The sequence below is a fragment of the Camellia sinensis genome, chromosome 7 (assembly GCF_055761805.1).
Source record: "Camellia sinensis isolate YWXY chromosome 7, ASM5576180v1, whole genome shotgun sequence".
Classification (NCBI taxonomy): domain Eukaryota; kingdom Viridiplantae; phylum Streptophyta; class Magnoliopsida; order Ericales; family Theaceae; genus Camellia; species Camellia sinensis.
In genome coordinates, this window is record NC_138967.1 from 127248685 (window position 1) to 127267057 (window position 18373).

At 31.8% G+C, this 18373-nt stretch overlaps 3 protein-coding genes across 3 annotated transcripts in view; all 3 read right to left on the bottom strand.

The window, feature by feature from the left end:
• Positions 1 to 342: 342 nt before the first annotated feature.
• On the bottom strand, positions 343 to 3263 carry LOC114299502 (uncharacterized). The gene is made up of 3 exons (XM_082881086.1): positions 3000 to 3263; positions 564 to 1286; positions 343 to 414 (listed from the first exon to the last, which is right to left on the bottom strand). Exons 1-3 carry the CDS (start codon positions 3261 to 3263, stop codon positions 343 to 345), a joined length of 1059 nt encoding a protein of 352 aa, XP_082737212.1.
• The window catches only part of LOC145795301 (disease resistance protein At4g27190-like), a 66001-nt gene continuing 50572 nt past the window's right edge, over positions 2945 to 18373 (bottom strand). Inside the window, exons 3-6 of the mRNA XM_082879348.1 lie at positions 15067 to 17847; positions 8648 to 9025; positions 6561 to 6950; positions 2945 to 3386 (exon numbers count right to left, since the gene is read on the bottom strand). Coding sequence (XP_082735474.1) covers positions 3330 to 3386; positions 6561 to 6950; positions 8648 to 9025; positions 15067 to 16299 — 2058 coding nt within the window. The 5' untranslated portion in view covers positions 16300 to 17847 and the 3' untranslated portion in view covers positions 2945 to 3329. The remainder of the gene's footprint in view (positions 3387 to 6560; positions 6951 to 8647; positions 9026 to 15066; positions 17848 to 18373) is intronic.
• LOC145796087 (disease resistance protein At4g27190-like) lies at positions 16522 to 17706 on the bottom strand. The gene has a single exon (XM_082881087.1). The coding sequence runs from the start codon at positions 17704 to 17706 to the stop codon at positions 16522 to 16524; it is 1185 nt and encodes a 394-aa protein (XP_082737213.1).

Here is an 18373-nt window from a genome sequence, read left to right on the forward strand (position 1 = left end):
CTCAGTTAGTTAACCTCAATCAATTTAGTGATAATTTTCCTTAAAAAAACTAACAATATTATTAATTGGGCAAATTAAAATAAAATCTAAAATTAGGAATTAAAATTGAGCTAATTGAAAGTGTAGAGACCAAAATGACACAAGAAGTAAAACATAGGGATCACCGTCGTAATTTGCCTTTTGTTTTATTTTTTATTTTTTGATAAAGGAGGATCAACTTATTATATTCAGCTGATAAATCATAACTGGATGTTTAACGTGTTTATTATAAAATTTTCCTATAAATATTATGAAATTTATACATATATATTAATAATAAAGGATGATCAACTTACTTTACTCCTATAGCCGTTCAAGGTAAGAGAACTGTACTTCGTCACAGTCGTGATCATTTTCATCCACGGTTACACATTCCTAAAAGAAAAGAAAGTAAAATACATATAAACAAAAAATACATATGAAGCACTCCAGTTGAGTAGTCTTTGGTAAATATTCAAAGATAAAAGATTTCATCAACTGACAAAAATAATTAACCGTAGATCAAGTTGAAAAAGAAAGTCTACCTCTCCTTTCAAAAGAAGTCGTTCCTTTAAATACTTATTGAGATCTTCTATTTGAAGGCCATCATTGCCATTTGTACTTACAAATATCTGTGACATGCGTACTTGTCCAAAAGTAAAGTTGTGCATATTCGAACACCTCTTCAAAACAACTCTTTGCAATGATGGCAAATTAAAATTATATTTCGCATTACAGAAACTGTTGAGGTTTGGTAGATCTTTCAATATTAGCCACTCCAACTTTGGGAATTCAATCACATCATCAATCACTTCCTTGAGCCGATCCTCTGTTGCTGCAATAACTTCTTCCATCACCGGACAAGACTCCAAATAAAGTACTTTAAGTTGTTGAAGAGCCATGGCTGTGGAACATGTGAATAGATTTCTCAAGAGGGAACATTTCTTAATTGTTAGGTATTGTAGGATTTGAAGGCCCAGAATTCCATGGGGATCCTTGTTCCACAAACATGTCAACTGAGGTAACGCATCCAATTCCATCATTCTTACTTCAATTAATGGCCTAACATGTTGTCCTTCTCCAACATTTAGCTCCTCAAGTTGAAAAACCTCTGCCACCTCACTACAATTTCTCACAATTAATTTGTTCAGATTCGCTACGTCCAAGAATTTTAAACTTATTTTGCCAACTTGAACATTCCAAGGATGTATCTCCTTTGAGTTTACACAATTATTGAGCATTAGTGTCTCTAGCCTTGGAAAAGAAACCTGCAAAGATTCATTTTGGCATCTTGCTTAATAACATAATGAAGTAGGCTTGTATATTTAAATTCAACGTCAGTGATGATTGATGAGACATGTTTCTCATATTGATGAGCCAAAATTTTATTTTATGTACGGATTATAAATTTAAGTAAAGATTTTTTGAAAAAAAAATGTAAGAGCAATGTCAATAAAATATAAATTAATTTTTTTTCATTTCCCTCAGTCTTTCTAAATTTATATCCAAATGTTCAAAATAAATAAATATATATATGTATATATATATGTATGTACAGATTTGTTTATTAGAAATGATAAATCATGTAAATAATGATTGGCAAGTGACACAGGCAATGCGTGTGCAATTCAAATAAGTAAGAAAAAAAATAAATAATAAAGAATTTAATATCACAATATGTATGTTACCTAAGTGGTAAGATTGTTCTTAATGAAACTCAAATTCTTGGGATCAAACCTTGATCACACGTTTGAATTACAATTTTTTAATTTATGCTAGACAAAGCTGCCACATAACATGGCGTGAAGGCTTGACTAACAAAACAAAAAATGAGATACACATATCTCATAAAAGGTAGATCTCACATATATTTGGAGGTGTAAATCCTTATTATTTTAAATTTTCTAACATAATATATGATATTTTCTAAATTTTTTGGGTGCGGTCGCCTCCCTCCACACACCCTAAATCCATCGTTAGGATCTCACCCGTTATATGATATCTATATTTCATTATGTGTTTAGTTTTTGGATGATTGCTTTATTCCATTTACAAATTAACACTCAACCTTTTGTCTCCTAGAACATTAAATAATTTATGTTAGTTTTTGTGTTCTTGACATTGACATAGCAAGATTGGCCCCTAATAAATATAGCACTAAAGTGGAGAACATTGAGCTTTAAGTTGTAATTCGTTAATTGCTAGTAACAACTCCAGCTAGCATGCATAGTCCATCAATTAATGTAGTTTTAAAATTGGATCAATGGTTGGGATTGAACTTCCAAGAAGTTTCCTAAGATGTTTTGGGTAGGGGCAAGTTAACATTTTCATAATGGTAAGGTTGTGGGAGTTGATCTGTGACCTCCTATAATAGGGATTGCTCGATATTTTTGAGGTTTTAGAAGAAATTATAATAGTGATTTTTCCATATTCAAATATTACAACTAGGAATCATGTAGAAATTGATATAATTTCCTAAAACCCAAGAGGCTTAATTCCAAAGGAAGGCAATTGAGGATTGATGATCGGGAAATTGCAATCTAAATTTAAGTGGTTATGAGGGAATAATTTTAGATTGTGAAACAGAATAAAATCATATCAGTCAAAACCAAAAAAACAAAATATGACAACCAATATTTAAATATTTTTTTAATGAACTCCAAATCAAGATTAGGCAAATTACAATTTTGGACATAATTTTAGTCAAATAAAATCATATTATGATTCATATTCAAAATAAAAACATAGTGTTAAATTTAGAATTCATACATATTTTTGTTTGGGTAATATTGTAATTTCCATCATAAGCCCCTAGCATATCCACCTTGAAATTATTTTACTTTTATTTGGATTTGGATAGAAAGAGAATATTCAAATAAGCTTCAAATTTAAAATTGTAATTGAAAAGGAATTTATTTTTTGTGTGTGTGTGCACGCTTTCCAATGGCCAAGGATAATAAAATAAATTGGGAAAATCAAACCTGGTGGTTGAACAAGGGTTGTGCTTCAGATCTTGTAGGCCAGTTGTAGAAACTTTTAAGGCTCACCAAATCATAAAGATCAAGAGTTGTTAATTGAGAGAACACGATGATGTCATTATTGGTGGTTCCTTCTTTTTCTTTCTCTGAGACTATCACTTCGACCTTTGGACAATTATCTACCTTGAATATGTTCAGATTTTGCAGTCGTGGGAGCATATTGAACTGAACCACATGCACCAATTTCTCACAATCAGAAACTGTCATATCTTTCAGTTGGCAGAAGGACTTTGATTCTTTTTCTAAAGCTATGAGTAATTGCTTGTCCCATATCTATATTATAGTAGGCAATTTTTGAATTTTCAAATACTCCAAGACTGGGAAAGCAACCTGTAAAGTAGTTTACAACACTTTAGGTTAGCGACTGTTACAAAATTGTGGATAAGCAACAATTGACAAATGCAACACTTTCAACATGCATGCTCTAATCATTTTTTTTTATCAACACAAATTTGATGAGAGAAAACCTTACAAAAAAGAAGGTAGACATCAATAAAGGTGGGGTGGGGGGGTGATGCAAAGGCCATCATAGTGAAACCGCCCAATCCCAACAAGGTTGGCATTAAGCAGCCCATACAAATACAAAGGCCATCATATGACAGCACATATGAAGGCACCAACCAAGAATCTGTTGGTGAGGGACCAATAGATACACCGACAACACTAAACCAGAATTAGCAAGTATGACAGCACTGATACAAATACAACAGAACTAGCAGCCCAGAAGTGACCAAAAGAATCTTCGTGCAATACAAAACTCAGTCAACTGAAGCAGGTGTCGCCCAATCAGCAAACAACAAATAGCAAACAACAAAACAACATCTATATCAACAACTCCAAAATGCCACCCAATACCTCATAACAACCTCCCCAGCAGACCTCAAAATAGCTAAACAGCTCACCATGGTGGACAACATGAGGCAACAGAAACCAGCAGATAACAGAGCAGATCACAGCAGAAAACTAACCAGATAACAGCAAACCAAGTGGTGGCAGACCAAGTTACCAAACCACCTAATATCCCTCAACTGCAGTTCTCAATCTGATCTAGATTGTTGATTAAATCCAAGACAAAGTACATCAACCCCTTTGCAGAAGCTTTAACCCACAGAGCAAATGTCAACTTAATAAGCTCACATAACTCAGACCCACAAGGCTGCACTCCATTAAATATACAATCATTTCTTAACTTCCAAATGGACCACAGAACAATAGAAGGTAAGGCCCTCCACAATCTCCTAACCAATTTCTTATGATTCCAACCTAACCACCAATGAAATAAACAATCAATAGACCTTGGCACCACCCAAAAACACCACCACCATAGCAGCAAATCAGACCATACTTTCCATGAAAAAGGACAATGTAAGAGGACATGAGTGGCAGATTCATTTCCAGTTTTGCAAAAGGCACATAAGATAGAAGCACTGCTATGAAGGACATCGATAGTTTGTAAAAGATCCCCTGTTTTAACTCTATTCCTCCAAGTTAACCAACCAACCAAAAAGTTGAACTTTGGGGGGAATACTCTTATTCCAAACAAACTTGCGAATTTTGAGCTGAGGGCCCAAAAGAGAATTAGTGAACCTATATATATCAGATACCTTAAGGCATGCTCTAATCATGTATGAGCTTTTGTACTTGTGGCTATGTGCAAATGAAGAGCAACATGCAAGCAAATTGATAATTGCATATCTCCATATTCTTCTCAAATATTTAGAGTATCTAATTATTAACTAAAGCACCTTTTGTTGTCCGCTCTTCACATTGTTTTCCATCTTTCATCATTATTTATCTATTTTCCTTTAATAATTTGTGTTCCATAATTTTATTGGTTATTTGTTAGGTAAGGTAAATTATGTTGTTGATTTGAGTATTAAACCTATGAAAAAGAAGAAAATTTTATTTTAAAAATTTACCACGTGCCCTGATTATTTAAAAAATTCACCAGGTGGACTTCTTATATATGTTCGAGGATGAATCTAGGATTATCACTATGGTGGTACAAAAATATGTTTGGAGAAATAAATCCTTATTATTTTAATTACTTTAAACATTCTAGCAGAACATATGATATTTTTCAAACTTTTGAGAGGTGCAATCGCCTTCCTCTGCACCTCCCTAGATCCATCCTTGAGACCTCACCCCGTGTGAGATATCTATATTCTATTATGTGTTTAGCTTTTGTGTTCTTCACATTGATATATCAAGATTGACCCCTAATAAATATAGCACTAAAGTAAAATTGATTGAGCTTTAAGCTGTTATAGATTAATTGCTAGTAACAACTCAAGCTAGCATACATAACCATCAATTAATGCAGTTTTTAAATTGGATCAATGGTTGGGACTAAACTTCCAAGAAGTTTCGTAAGATGTTGGGCAGGGGCAAGTAACATTTTCATAATGGTGAGATTGTGGGAGTTGATCTGTGACCTCCTCTAAATAAGGGTTGCTCAATATTTTTGAGGCTTTAGAAGAATAAAAAAGTTAGGGTCCTAGAATTTGGGACTCGGGATTTATTCAGAAATGAGTATGTGTAATGGAGATTGAATTGATGATGTGTAGGGTCCACATATGAAATAAATCTGAGCCATTCTTGTGAAATTATACGTAATTTCTAGATTTTTATATCTGGGTTCGTAGTATTACTATGTGAAGAAATTATAATAGTGTTTTTTCCATATTCAAATATTACAACCAGGAATATTCACCCAAAAAAAAAAAATTACAACCAGGAATCATGCACAAATTGTTATTATTTCCCTAAAGCAAAATGATATAGAAGCCCACTTTCTAGACATATTTTCTAAACCTAATGATGTGTAACTGATATGAATGGTTGATGATCAGAAAAAAAAAAAAAAATTAAGAGAGAGAGAGAGAGAGACATACACACACACACACACAGAGTGTGCTACTTCAAATATCCTAATTGATTGTCACATCATTGGACTTAAAAAGTAGGTCTAATTTTTGGCCTTGAATAACAATACCAATCCCTAAAATCCAAAGGTCTAAAGGAAGGCAATTTAGGATTGATGATCAGGAAATCGCAATCTAAATTTAAAAAGGTTATAAGGGAACGATTTTGGATTGTAAAACAAAATGAAATCATATCAGTCAAAAGTAAAAAAATGAAATATGATATTCAATATTAAAATATTTTTAATCAACTCCAAGTCAAGATTAGATGAATTACAATTTTGGACATAATTTTAATAAAAAAAATCATATTAACATTCATATTCAAAATAAAAATGTAGTGTTAAATTTAGAATCCGTACATATTTTGTGGGGCAATATTGTAATTTTTTTAAATATCATAGGCTCATAATATATATCGATCTTGAAATTATTTTCCTTTTATTTGAATTTGGATAGAAAGAAAATATTCAAATAAACTTCAAATTTAAAATTGTAATTGAATAAGAATTTTAATTTTTTTTTTGTGTGCACGCTTTTCCATGGCTAAGGGTAATAAAATAAATTAGGAAAATCAAACCTGGTTGTTGAACAAGGGTTGTGCTTCAAATCTTGTAGACCAGTTGTAAAAACTTTTAAGGCTCATCAAATTCTGAAGAGTAAGTTCCGTTAATTGAGATAACACGATAATATCATTTTTGGTGGTTCCTTCTTCTTTTTCTTTCTCTGAGACTATCGCTTCCACCTTTGGACAATTATCTACCTTGAATATGTTTAGATTTTGTAGTCGTGGGATCATATTGAACTGAACCACATGCACCAATTTCTCACAATCAGAAACCGTCATATCTTTCAGTTGGCAGAAGGACTTTGATTCTTTTTCTGAAGCTATGAGTAATTGCTTGTCCCATATCTCTACTATGTTGGGCAATTTCTGAATTTTCAAATAATCCAAGACTGGGAAAGCAACCTATAAAGTAGTTACAATACTTTAGGTTAGTGACTATTACAAAATTGTGGATAAACAACAATTGATAATTGCAACACTTTTAACATGCATGCTCTAATCATGTATGAGCTTTTGTACTTGTGGCTATGTGCAAATAAAGAGCAACAAGCAAGCAAATTCATAATTGCATATCTCCATATTCTTCTCAAATATTTTGAGTATCTAATTATTAACTAAAGCACCTTTTGTTGTCAGCTCTTCACATTGTTTTCCATCTTTCATCATTGTTTATCTATTTTCCTTTAATAATCTGTGTTCCGTAATTTTATTGGTTATTTTTTAGATAAGGTAAATTATGTTGTTGATTTGAGTATTAGACCTATGAAAAAGAAGAAAATTTTATTTTAAAAATTCACCACGTGCCTTGATTATTTTTATATTGATAATTTCTTATTTAATTTAACATTCATTTTCTTGACATATCTATTTAAGTTAGATGGTAAAATAAATGAAGTTATTTGAACTCCACTTATGTTGGGCACATTAAAATTATTTTAAGAACGACTCATTATATAAATAAGTTAAAATTGAAGTTATTTTGAAACTTATCATCAATTTTCTGAGTTCGGCTCGAACTTAGTTCCATAAACTTAAATGTATAATACAATATCAAGTTATTTGAACTCAGTTTGATTAAAGCTCATTTGTGTTCGGCTCAAATGGTAAACGAAGATCATCTTTTGTTGATAAAAAATAAAAAGACCAACTCAAATATATTTTTAAACTCATTAAGTTTTTCAAATTAAACTTGAACAATATTTTGTTGTGCCTTTGGAGATGTTTTAGGTTTCTATTTAAGAGATGTTAAGTCCAACTTTAGGCCCTACAGAAGATATGGCCCCACAACCACACGTAGATCATGTTCACAAAAGCCATCCGTCCCACAAAAGGTCCTCATCGTTCTCTATTTTAGATACTAATCTGGTCATCATGTTTTTAAGTTTGTTCTACTAGGGTCTTGTTTGGTTCCTTGTTACGTTATTCTACATTTTTGTAATTTTGTTAGGTTTTGATTATTTCTCATGTATTTCTTTATCTAAAACTGTGTTTGATTTATGAATTTTGGAAGTGATTTGAAAATAAAAAGGAAAAAAGTAGGTGAAATATTAATGAAATATAACTAAATTTCACACATATTTTCCCTTTCACTTTCCAAATCTTTCGTCAAATTTATGAACCAAACATAGCCTAAAGCAATAAAACGGTGGCATTATTTTTGTTACACACACTCCAAAAAAGGAAAATATTATATGAACTACGACAACTCAACTTAGGGATAAACTTTTTGATTTTTACTATTTTATTCTTTCAAGTTTTTAGATAGTAATATTCAATAAAATGTCAAAGTATTAAATTGGAAAGATTCAAAATAAATACACATTATCAATACATTTCGGGCTGTGGGAGTCGACCACGGGTCACGTTTTGATTATTTAAAATTTTCATTTTGTAAAGTCCGTGTGTATATCATCTAAAAAAAAAAAAAAGATTGATCCAATAATCTTAGCCTATTTAATTTATTACAATTGTATCTAAAAAAAAGAATGATAAGTGTGTTTAAAATACATACAAACATATATATATATATATATATATATACATTTGTGTTTCTCGTTTTACTGGTCATGTGCAACCAAAACTGATGAGGACATTCATACCTGGCTAGTGAAGAGGGATTGTGTTTCAGATCTAGAGGTGAAAAAGCTTTTGAGGCTCTGCAAATCTTCAAGTGTCAAACTCCTTAGTTGAAGGAACGAGTTGGTATTAGTGTTGTTTTCTTCTTTGTCTTCTTCTTCCCCCCCATTCTTCAATACTATTACTTTCAACTCTTGACAATGACTAACCTGAAGGTGTTCTAGTTTTGATAATTGTCGGGGCATATTGGACAAACCGACATTCACCAGTTTCTCACAGCTCCAGATGATCGTGCTTCTCAATTGTCGAAAAGACTCTGATGGAAGTAATTTCCTATCCCATATCTTTGTTATCATTGTTAGTCCATCAATAGTCAAACTCTCCAAGGCAGGGAATGTAACCTGCAACATTCATAACATAATTGTTAAACATTAGACTCCAAAGTCAGCATTATAACAAGTAGTACAATATAGCCCAATAAATTTATGTTAGTCTTAATTAGTCAATAATTGAAGTCCAATAAATTGATTTTACTGTGTTCCAATTAATGCCAAAACTTAAATTGTTGGTTCCATAACAGCTAATATGATTTTGTTTTATGTAATGGAAACTATAATAGATTGGAAGTAACAAATCTTTTTGTTACATTGATGCAACCTTTTGTCCTCATTGTGCAATAGGTGTTGTGCACGAGTTCGTTTGATTGTTTTGACAGCAAATCATCAATTGAATATATTAAGAAAATTTCAACCAACTATAAATCCACCCTTTCTCAAAATTGATGGGTTCGGTAGATTAAAAGTACGAAATGAGAGAAATCAGGCTTCACATTATTTTCATATTTCATCGTGATTTTTTCTATTTGACTTTGATAATCTGTGTTCTATGATTTTATGAAAGGGAATTGTTTGTCTCCAATTGAAATTTCAACTGGACCAGATAGTTGAGATCTCTTACCGATAAAAGTCATTAAACAGAGGTCTCTTACTGTTGCGAGTTTATGAAAAGATTTTACTAAACGAAGAGTTAAAATAATGGGCCAATGCATTTCATAAACTCTTACTGGTAAGAGACCTCCGTTTAATGACTGTTATCGATAAGAGACCTTAACTGTCTATTCCGTTTGAACTTTCAACTACAGAAAGGATAAATCCCTTATAAAAACACACCATTTCAGATTTACTTAAAATATAGATTGCCCATGTAATTTTAGAAATTACATCTTGCACTTTTAAGTTTTCAGTTGTACAACAAATCACTTATTTCATTAATAAAATTATCAAGTCAATTAATATTTTTAATAATGTCATAAATATATTTCAATTTACTATTCAAGTAATTTTATTATTACATAAGAGAGTAATTAGATTTTTTTTTTCTATTAATTATGTTAAACAAAAAATTCTAACAATGGGGTATTTATAATTTCTGGAACCATAAAGAGTAATTTATATTTTAAGAAATATTAAGGAGTGTATTTATAATTTACCTTAATTTTAAATAGTGAAAATCATATGATGCGTGCAAGTATTTGACCTATGGAAAAGAAAAAAAATAAAAATTAATCATGACGTGCCTTTGCTAGTATGGCTTTATTGTCTAGGTTTTCAGCTCATTTAAGTCAATTGCGATTCTTTTTTTTTTTTTTTTTTTTTTTTTTTTGATCAGCCCAAAAAACTTCATTGATGATAAAAAAATATACAAGCATAAAGATTACATCAACAAAGATGAAGGAGTGCAAACAGCATCACAAAAGACCATCACCATCCCAACTAAGTTGGCACCGCGAGGCCTTACCGATCATATGCTAGCATAGCCCAAAATTGGTGAGAGACCAACTAGCAAATAGAGACAACACCAAAAAAAAAAAAAAAAACAACAGCAGAACAGAGTTTCTCTGCCTCAAGCCAATTGGGCTCATCCCAACTCATGGCAATAATGGTCCTCCAAAGCACAACCTGATCTGACTTATATTACAAATGAAATCATTGATTGTGAAATTAAAATCCTTCTGGTGTGGGTTCAACCACAGAGCGATCCTAGTCTTGATCAACTCACACAACTCAAACCAGTTTGGGTTAGCTGCCTTGAAGACGCACTCATTTCTAAGTTGCCTAATTGATCTTCAGTATGGTGTGAATGGAATAATTTGCACTGTTATGAGACTCTTGTAGAATTTTTATCGATCGAAATAGAAAATCATGGTCGCAAGATTACTCAGCCTAAGTATGTAGAAGATTAAACAAAAAATGAGATACATAAACGGTAGGTCTCACATCATGTGGACCTCTTATGTTCAAGGATGAATCTAGGATTATCAATATAGGGGTGCAAAAATATATTTGGAGTTGTAAATTATTTTTTTAATTATTTTAGATTTTCTGGCATAGTATATAATATTTTTTAGATTTTTGGGGGGTGTGGTCACCTCCCCCGCACCCCGCTAGATCCATCCTAGGGACCTCACCCCATGTCAAATATTTATATTATATTATGTGTTTAGTTTTTGTGTTTTTCATATTGATAAAATAAATAAAACACTAAAGTAAAATTGATTGAGCTTCAAGCTGTTATTGATTAATTGCTAGTAACAACTCAAGCCAATATGCATAGTCCATCAATTAATGTAGTTTTTAAATTGGCTCAATGGTTGGGATTGAACTTCCAAGAAGTTTCGTAAGATGTTTTGGGCAGGGGCAAGTAACATTTTCATAATGGCGAGGTTGTGGGAGTTAATCTCTAACCTCCTCTAATTGGCAATGTTATCAATTCAAAAATCTAAATCAGTGAGAGGACCCAAAAAAAAAAATTAAAATTCAAACAACTCTAATAAAAGCATCATTACAAGCCAAAAGGTTTGCATACTGTTGGCAAAATGATTTGACTGTGAACAATGCACCCTTCACCAGTTTCCCAACAATTTATCTTCCTCATTAGCCACTAGATAGACGTTTCCAATTAGATCATACAATTCTTCCAGGATCTCCCTTTACTACACAAACAAATCCCTTCTAAACTTTTGACTCCATTGAGGACTTGCATCATGCATGTGGCTTGATTGTTAACCGATATACCGCATGGATGATTGTGATTGGTCGAGATGTGATTCTATCACACTATATTCGAGATATTTGGAGTAGAACTTGAGTCTTTGTAGAAGACAAATTCTTAGGGTGGATAAGTTGAGACTCATGTGAGAGGTCTATCCTAATCCAACTAGGATAGATGAGTCCTGGATTAGTGTTATTTTTGTAGAGAATAAGTTTAGTAAGATTTATAAGATAAGGAGGGCACTGGTTCTCATATAAAAAGAGGCACATGTGGGTTAAATGTAAGTTTTTACTGGTGAGTTAATTGCTTGAGTTGTTACTGTTTGATAGTCTTTGAGATATATTGTTACTAACTTAATCGTCAGAGTGTCCTCCGAGTTAGTAACAACTGGTTTATCTTTTTTGTTCTTTGTTTCAAATTTGGAATTCCATCTAGTGCACGTACTTTATGACTTTGTTTACTGAATCTTTATAAAGGATGCAATTTAGTTGTGTCATCAAATTTTAGCACACACAATACCAATTCCATTCCATACTTCCGTGATCGCATTCTTGTGAGAGGAAAGCTTAATGGCAAATCACCTAAACCATACATCAATTCATAAGTTAATATTTAATCCATATCTAACTTTTAAAATCATATTTCCCACCACAATTTTCTAAACTTACTGTCTTTACAATCAAGGCCCACAATTTTACCTTTTCTAACACTTTTTCCAAGGTAAATATTCAAATCCTTTACCTTCATCCTTCTCCACAATAACTTTTCTCCATTGGATTGGACTGAAGGGTGTTGTTTGGGTCCGTGAGATCCATCATGGGTCCCATTTTGATAATTTAAACCGTTTATTTTGTCAAGCACTTTGTGTATTTCGTCTACACAAAAAATTAGGTCGATTCCATAATTATAACTTGTCCAGTTTATTACGTTTCTCACTAAAAAAATGTATGATTTACTTTTAAAAGCATAATTGTTGTCTATTTTTTTAGTGAAAAATTGAACAAGTTAGAGTTATGGGATCAACCTAATTTTTTTTTGTGGATGAAATAAACGAAGTTCCTAACAAAATAAACGGTTCAGATCATAGAAATGGGACCCGTAGTGGGCCTCACGGGATCAAATAGGAGGAGATCCTCCTCCTTCTCAATAAAAGTTGTTTTTTAGGGATCCTTACTACTATTGACAAATATTATATTGGATCTTATCAAGGGATAATCGCCCTGCTCATGTTTGAATCTTATTCCTTATATATTTTTTTGGGTTTTTCTTTTATACTTTTGAAATTTTTTTTTGTATAAATTATATATTATATTTGACTATTATAATTTATTGAGTTTTATTATAATATCAAATATTATTGTTAATAATAGAAAGTATTACCGTAAACAATTGACCGATCTGGCCTATTTCCACTCTTAGCATGACAATATTTCTTGAATACCCTTTTAGATAACATTATTTTAAAACATTTAGTTGAAAAGTAGATCATTACAGATTTTTCTTTAAAATATAATAATATAATTTTATCCTAAAAAAGGAATAAAAACAATATTGTCATACCATAATTATTTTTCCCGCACCTTAAACACAATTTAACAAAGTTATTAAATTCTTCATTTTATCAATTACACGGCCTAAATTCAGTTAAAACATAAAATTATATAATCCTTCACTTTTAGTAGGAAAATGTGGTGTGTTGAAGAAAGTTGTTTAGACTTTTTTTTTTTTTTTTAGATGGCGAAAAGTTGTTTAGACAGAAAGGAGAAATATTATGATACATACTCTTTAAATATGTATTTTATAACTAAAGAAAAAAATTACATAATTCTATACTTTCTAAGTCTTAACTTAAAAGAAAATAAAAATAAAATAATAAATAAATAAAAAGTTATAACCAAACACTACATAAGGTATAATCAAAGATCTCATAACTCATAACTAAAATAATGTCATAACTAAAGAAGAAAATTGATCATAACTAAAGAGGAAAATGACATAACTAGGATATATATGATTTCATGAATCATAACTAAATAATCATTTTAAATGGTGTGTATTGCAGAAATTCCCGACTTAAAAACACATTAAATTCCACCTAGAATATTGAAATTAAAAACTTATAGAATCTCCTAAGTAAGAGTATATTTTCTGGTGCTAGGTTTGATGGTCATGTTTGAGTGTGAATCCCATTTACTATTAGATTTTATAATAGAAATATTAGAAAATCACAATTTAAATATTATAATTCATCCAAAATGATGTGACAAGACAGTTATGTCTTATATGACTAGATTTGTGATAAATTAAAAATTGACAATTAACAGATCATACCATTATTGTAGATCAAATTGAAAGAACTTTTTTAAGAGTCTCGAAAGTTTTTCATAGCATAAACGTTAGAATTTCGGAAATTTTCAAGCTACTGCATGTATCACAACTCAGTTGTCATTTTCCATTGATGCAATATATGGCTTTGTCTACTGTTGAATTTTAATTGTCCAGTTTGATATAATATTTCTCATATTTATAATTAATCTTATATCAATTTTAAAAAATAAAAAATAACACAAGCATGTTGGCATAAGTTTTTTGCTAGGTTAATTTACCTATCAACATAAATTTGAACTAGTAATGCGTATTTTTAACATTTAAAATAAAAAAAATTAGATTAATGCTTTGGGGCTTCATCTAAATTTTGCTTCATATAGATTATGGGTAGGGGCTAGGAGCACATTAGTTTTGTTTACTAGCAGATCTAAAAGTAAACTAATCCCTAAAACTTCATTTGGAATACTTGGTGACAAAAAAAATTGATTAATTAAATTTGAGGTGGAAATGAAATAATAGAAATAATTGATATTTCTCTTCATTTATAGAGGGAAGGGAGAAAGAGTTTTAAAAATCAAATTTTTGTCTCCAAAATGAAGGGAGAAACATTTAGGGACTAATTTTTGTTAAAAAGTCAAAAAACAGACTTTTGTATCAAAATTTTAAAAATGTGGTTAATAAATACACTTTAAGACAAAACAATTTGGTGCATAAGATATTCACTTTTTTAGAGAAATTTTGGGCAAAAAATGATAAAAATTTATTACTAAATATCTAATTTTATCGCTAAATATACAACAACACTTTTGACAACTTAAACATTTTGTTCCTAAAAATTAATTTTATTCATAATTTTTTATTTTTAAAATCTTAATTTGTTGTAATTATTTCATGCTTGCCCCTGTGTGACCAACCATTTGGTGATTTTTTTAGGGATTAACAATTTTGATTTTTATTGAAAATACCCTAGCACTGTTTGATTGTATTCCTAATGCATAAAACATTTTATAATAACTAGATATAATAGATTAAAGCAAATAAAAAGGGTAAAGATAAAGCATACCTTTTCATTAAACAAAAATTGTGCCTGGGTAGAAGAATTTCCTTCAGATGTTGACATCTTCTCCACTTTGGGGTAGAAGCTTATGAGCTTGGGTAGCTTCCCAAGACACAAATATTGCAACTGACTGAAATTAATTACCGGACTTGAGAGTTCATCTTCATCTTTTTCTTCTTCAATTCCAACTATTGCTTCCATCATCTCACAATCAAATATTCGTAGTCTCTGGAGTCGTGGAAATCCTTTTGCACAAGACAGGGAGAAGAGATATTTCAACCTACAATCTCGAACTGTTAATTCAATTAAATTATTGAAGAACCCTGATGGAGCACCTCTGTCATGCAGCACCTCTTGTAAACCTTCAATTTTTTGCAAATGTAGTTGTTCGGCTCTCATCAACAAAACGATTAACTTGTCCATTAAGGAAACACCCGCAAGTTTACACGACTTTGAATAAGTTCTAAAAGAATCGTAAGTTCCAGAAAAATCAAATTCCTTACCCATTACTATTTTAAATCTGATCAAGTTTTCAAAGCAGAAGTCCTTGGGCAATAGCATGACATTTGGTATCTGAATCTCTAAAGTGGTTAATTGCGTCAATTTCCCCAACTCATCAACATTCACTTTGACACTTTCCTTTCTAGACATATACTCATCATCTAAAATGTATAATTCTTCCAGGCGAGACAAATTGGATATGACACTTTGTGGAATCTCTGTGAGCTTTTTACAATTTCCCAGATCTAACAACCGAAGACGAGTCAATTGTCCTATCTCTGATGGCAAAACCTCGATATTAGAACCTCGAAGGCTAAGTATTTCAAGGTTATTATTTAGATCCTTGAGTATAGCTATGTCTCCCAACTCACAATCTTCTAACCATAACATCCGAAGGTTAACCAAATTAGCAAGAGATAATGGACGCAACATACAGATTCTATTCAATTCTAAAATTGTAAGTTTCTCCATTCCACTAAAAAACCTATCTGGAACATTAAGCAAAGCATCGCTACGCCAGTCCCATTCCAATACTATGGTCAAGGTGTGGAGTTGTGGACATACCAAATCATCCGGAAGCTTCGGAAGCTCAAGAGTGTTGTCGAACATTAATGACATTGCTGAGGAAGATTCGCATGTATCTTTCTCGAGCCACTTTTTGTCACCATGTTTTACTAGAATTTCCTTGCCATCATCTTTCGCAATTGAAAGAGCAACATCTCGAATGACATCATGCATTTTGACAAAGTTTTCATCTTCACCTTCTAATAACAAACAAGCATCTTTGAGGATATCGACCACTGTAAGTACTCGACGGCTTGCTCTTCTTAGTGTATTTGTGTTTTGTCCAAGCAAACTTCTGGCTATGCAGTGTCTTGCCAACACTTCAATTGAAATATTAGCATCTTCAGGAAAGAAACAACATAGCAAGAAGCATGCTTTTGCATCACTAGATTCTAACTAATCATAGCTTAACTTTAAGGAAGCATACACCTTTGGGTCAATTCCCGCAATATTCTTTAGCATGGAATCTTTGAATTGATCAAGTACATCTTCCCAAACATATTTTTTCTTATCTTTCAATGTGGCTCCAACTGCAAGTATAGCGACCGGCAAGCCTCCACACTCTTTACAGACTGCATCAGCTATATCATGGAGTTCAGGAGAGTCAACAGAATTTCCCACCTTCTTCTTGAACAAGGCCCATACTTCTTTCTCTAATAATACTTGCATTGGAAAATATCTATCAACTTGCATCTTCTCCAACACAACTCGGATTTGAGACGTTATCAAAATTTTGCAACCTTTGTTTCCATCTGTGATAGGAATACCTATTGTCTTCAAGTTCAATTCTTGCCAAATATCATCCAATATAATGAGATTTTTCTTCCCATTATTCAATCTATTCCACAGTTCATTTGCTTTTCCCACTTCAGTTTCCCCTTGTAGTTTCATACTCAAGCGATCAGCGAGTTGCCCTTGAATATTGCTCACATTTGCATCTTGAGAGACAACTGCCACCACGACTTCATCAAAAAGTCCATTTTTCACTTGTTTGCCAATCTCTCTGACCATTGTTGTCTTACCAACCCCTCCTGGTCCATGTACTCCAATCATTTTAACATCGGAATCTTGTAATGCCGCCATGATGTTATTGAAAACCAATTCTCGCGAATCAAAATTTGCATAGCTTGCACTTGATGGGAATTGAATTTCTTGAGCAAATGGCTTAGGATGTGCAACCGTGCTAAAATTACCACTCCGAGTGAGATTTTTTACTTCTTCCATCTTGTTTTCGGCTTCCTTGCTCATATGGTAGCGCGAGATGTAATCCGGACATGAGAATTTAAAGCACTGCATGTTTTCGTTAATAGTATTGTCATCCTTAATTTTCTGAACTCTTTCTTCCACATTTGCTAGCCAGCTTGAAACAGGTTCATCAGCTTCTTCACCACGAGTAATGGCCTCATCAACTTTTTCTTCAATTTGTTTTCTCTGCTCTTCAAGGTTTTTAATTTCAACTTCCAAGCTTTTTAGCTTCTTCTTGTACTGAAAAAGAAAACCAACATGGAGCACCACTAATTGGATCACTGGCTCAACTATTTTCCCTACAATTGTATCCAATACAGCTTGCATGGTATTCATTTTCAATCCACTTTTTCCTTCTTTCTTTCTTTGACTTTTTTTTTTCTTTTTTTTCTTTTTTTTTTTAAAAAAAAGAAAATATTGAAGATGAGAGTAGTTTGAGATTCGAATTTTAGAGGATAAAGCACTATCAATCTGTATCTGCAGGTAAAACAAAAAGAGAGATATCAAAAAAGAGAAACAAAAAATTGAAGATAAAAATCTCTCTTTTGCTGATTAGGAAAACAAAAATGAAAAAGATATTGGCATTAACTACGTAGAAAAAGAAAATGGATATGGTTGCTATGCGTAATCTATTTTGATGATTCGAATTATTCATATGGTAGGATTCGTCAAACATATTATTCATAAAAAAATCAGATTAATTAGATATTTGAAACCCATAATCAATCTTAATTATTTTTTAAGCAATTATCAAAATCTAGCTAACCATTTATTTTTTAAAAAAGAAATATGGTCTTGTTGTTGGGTTTCAAATGTCCAATTAACTTTATTTTTTTCATGGACGATCTACTCAACGAATCCTATAATATGAACGGTTCGGATTATCAAAATAGGTCTGAGACAAGCCCTCACCATGTAAGCCTTTCTTTTTGTTTTGTTTTGTTTTGTTTTTTTTTAAATTTAAGTTCACACAATTACTTTCATGACACAAGTGAATGTGAAT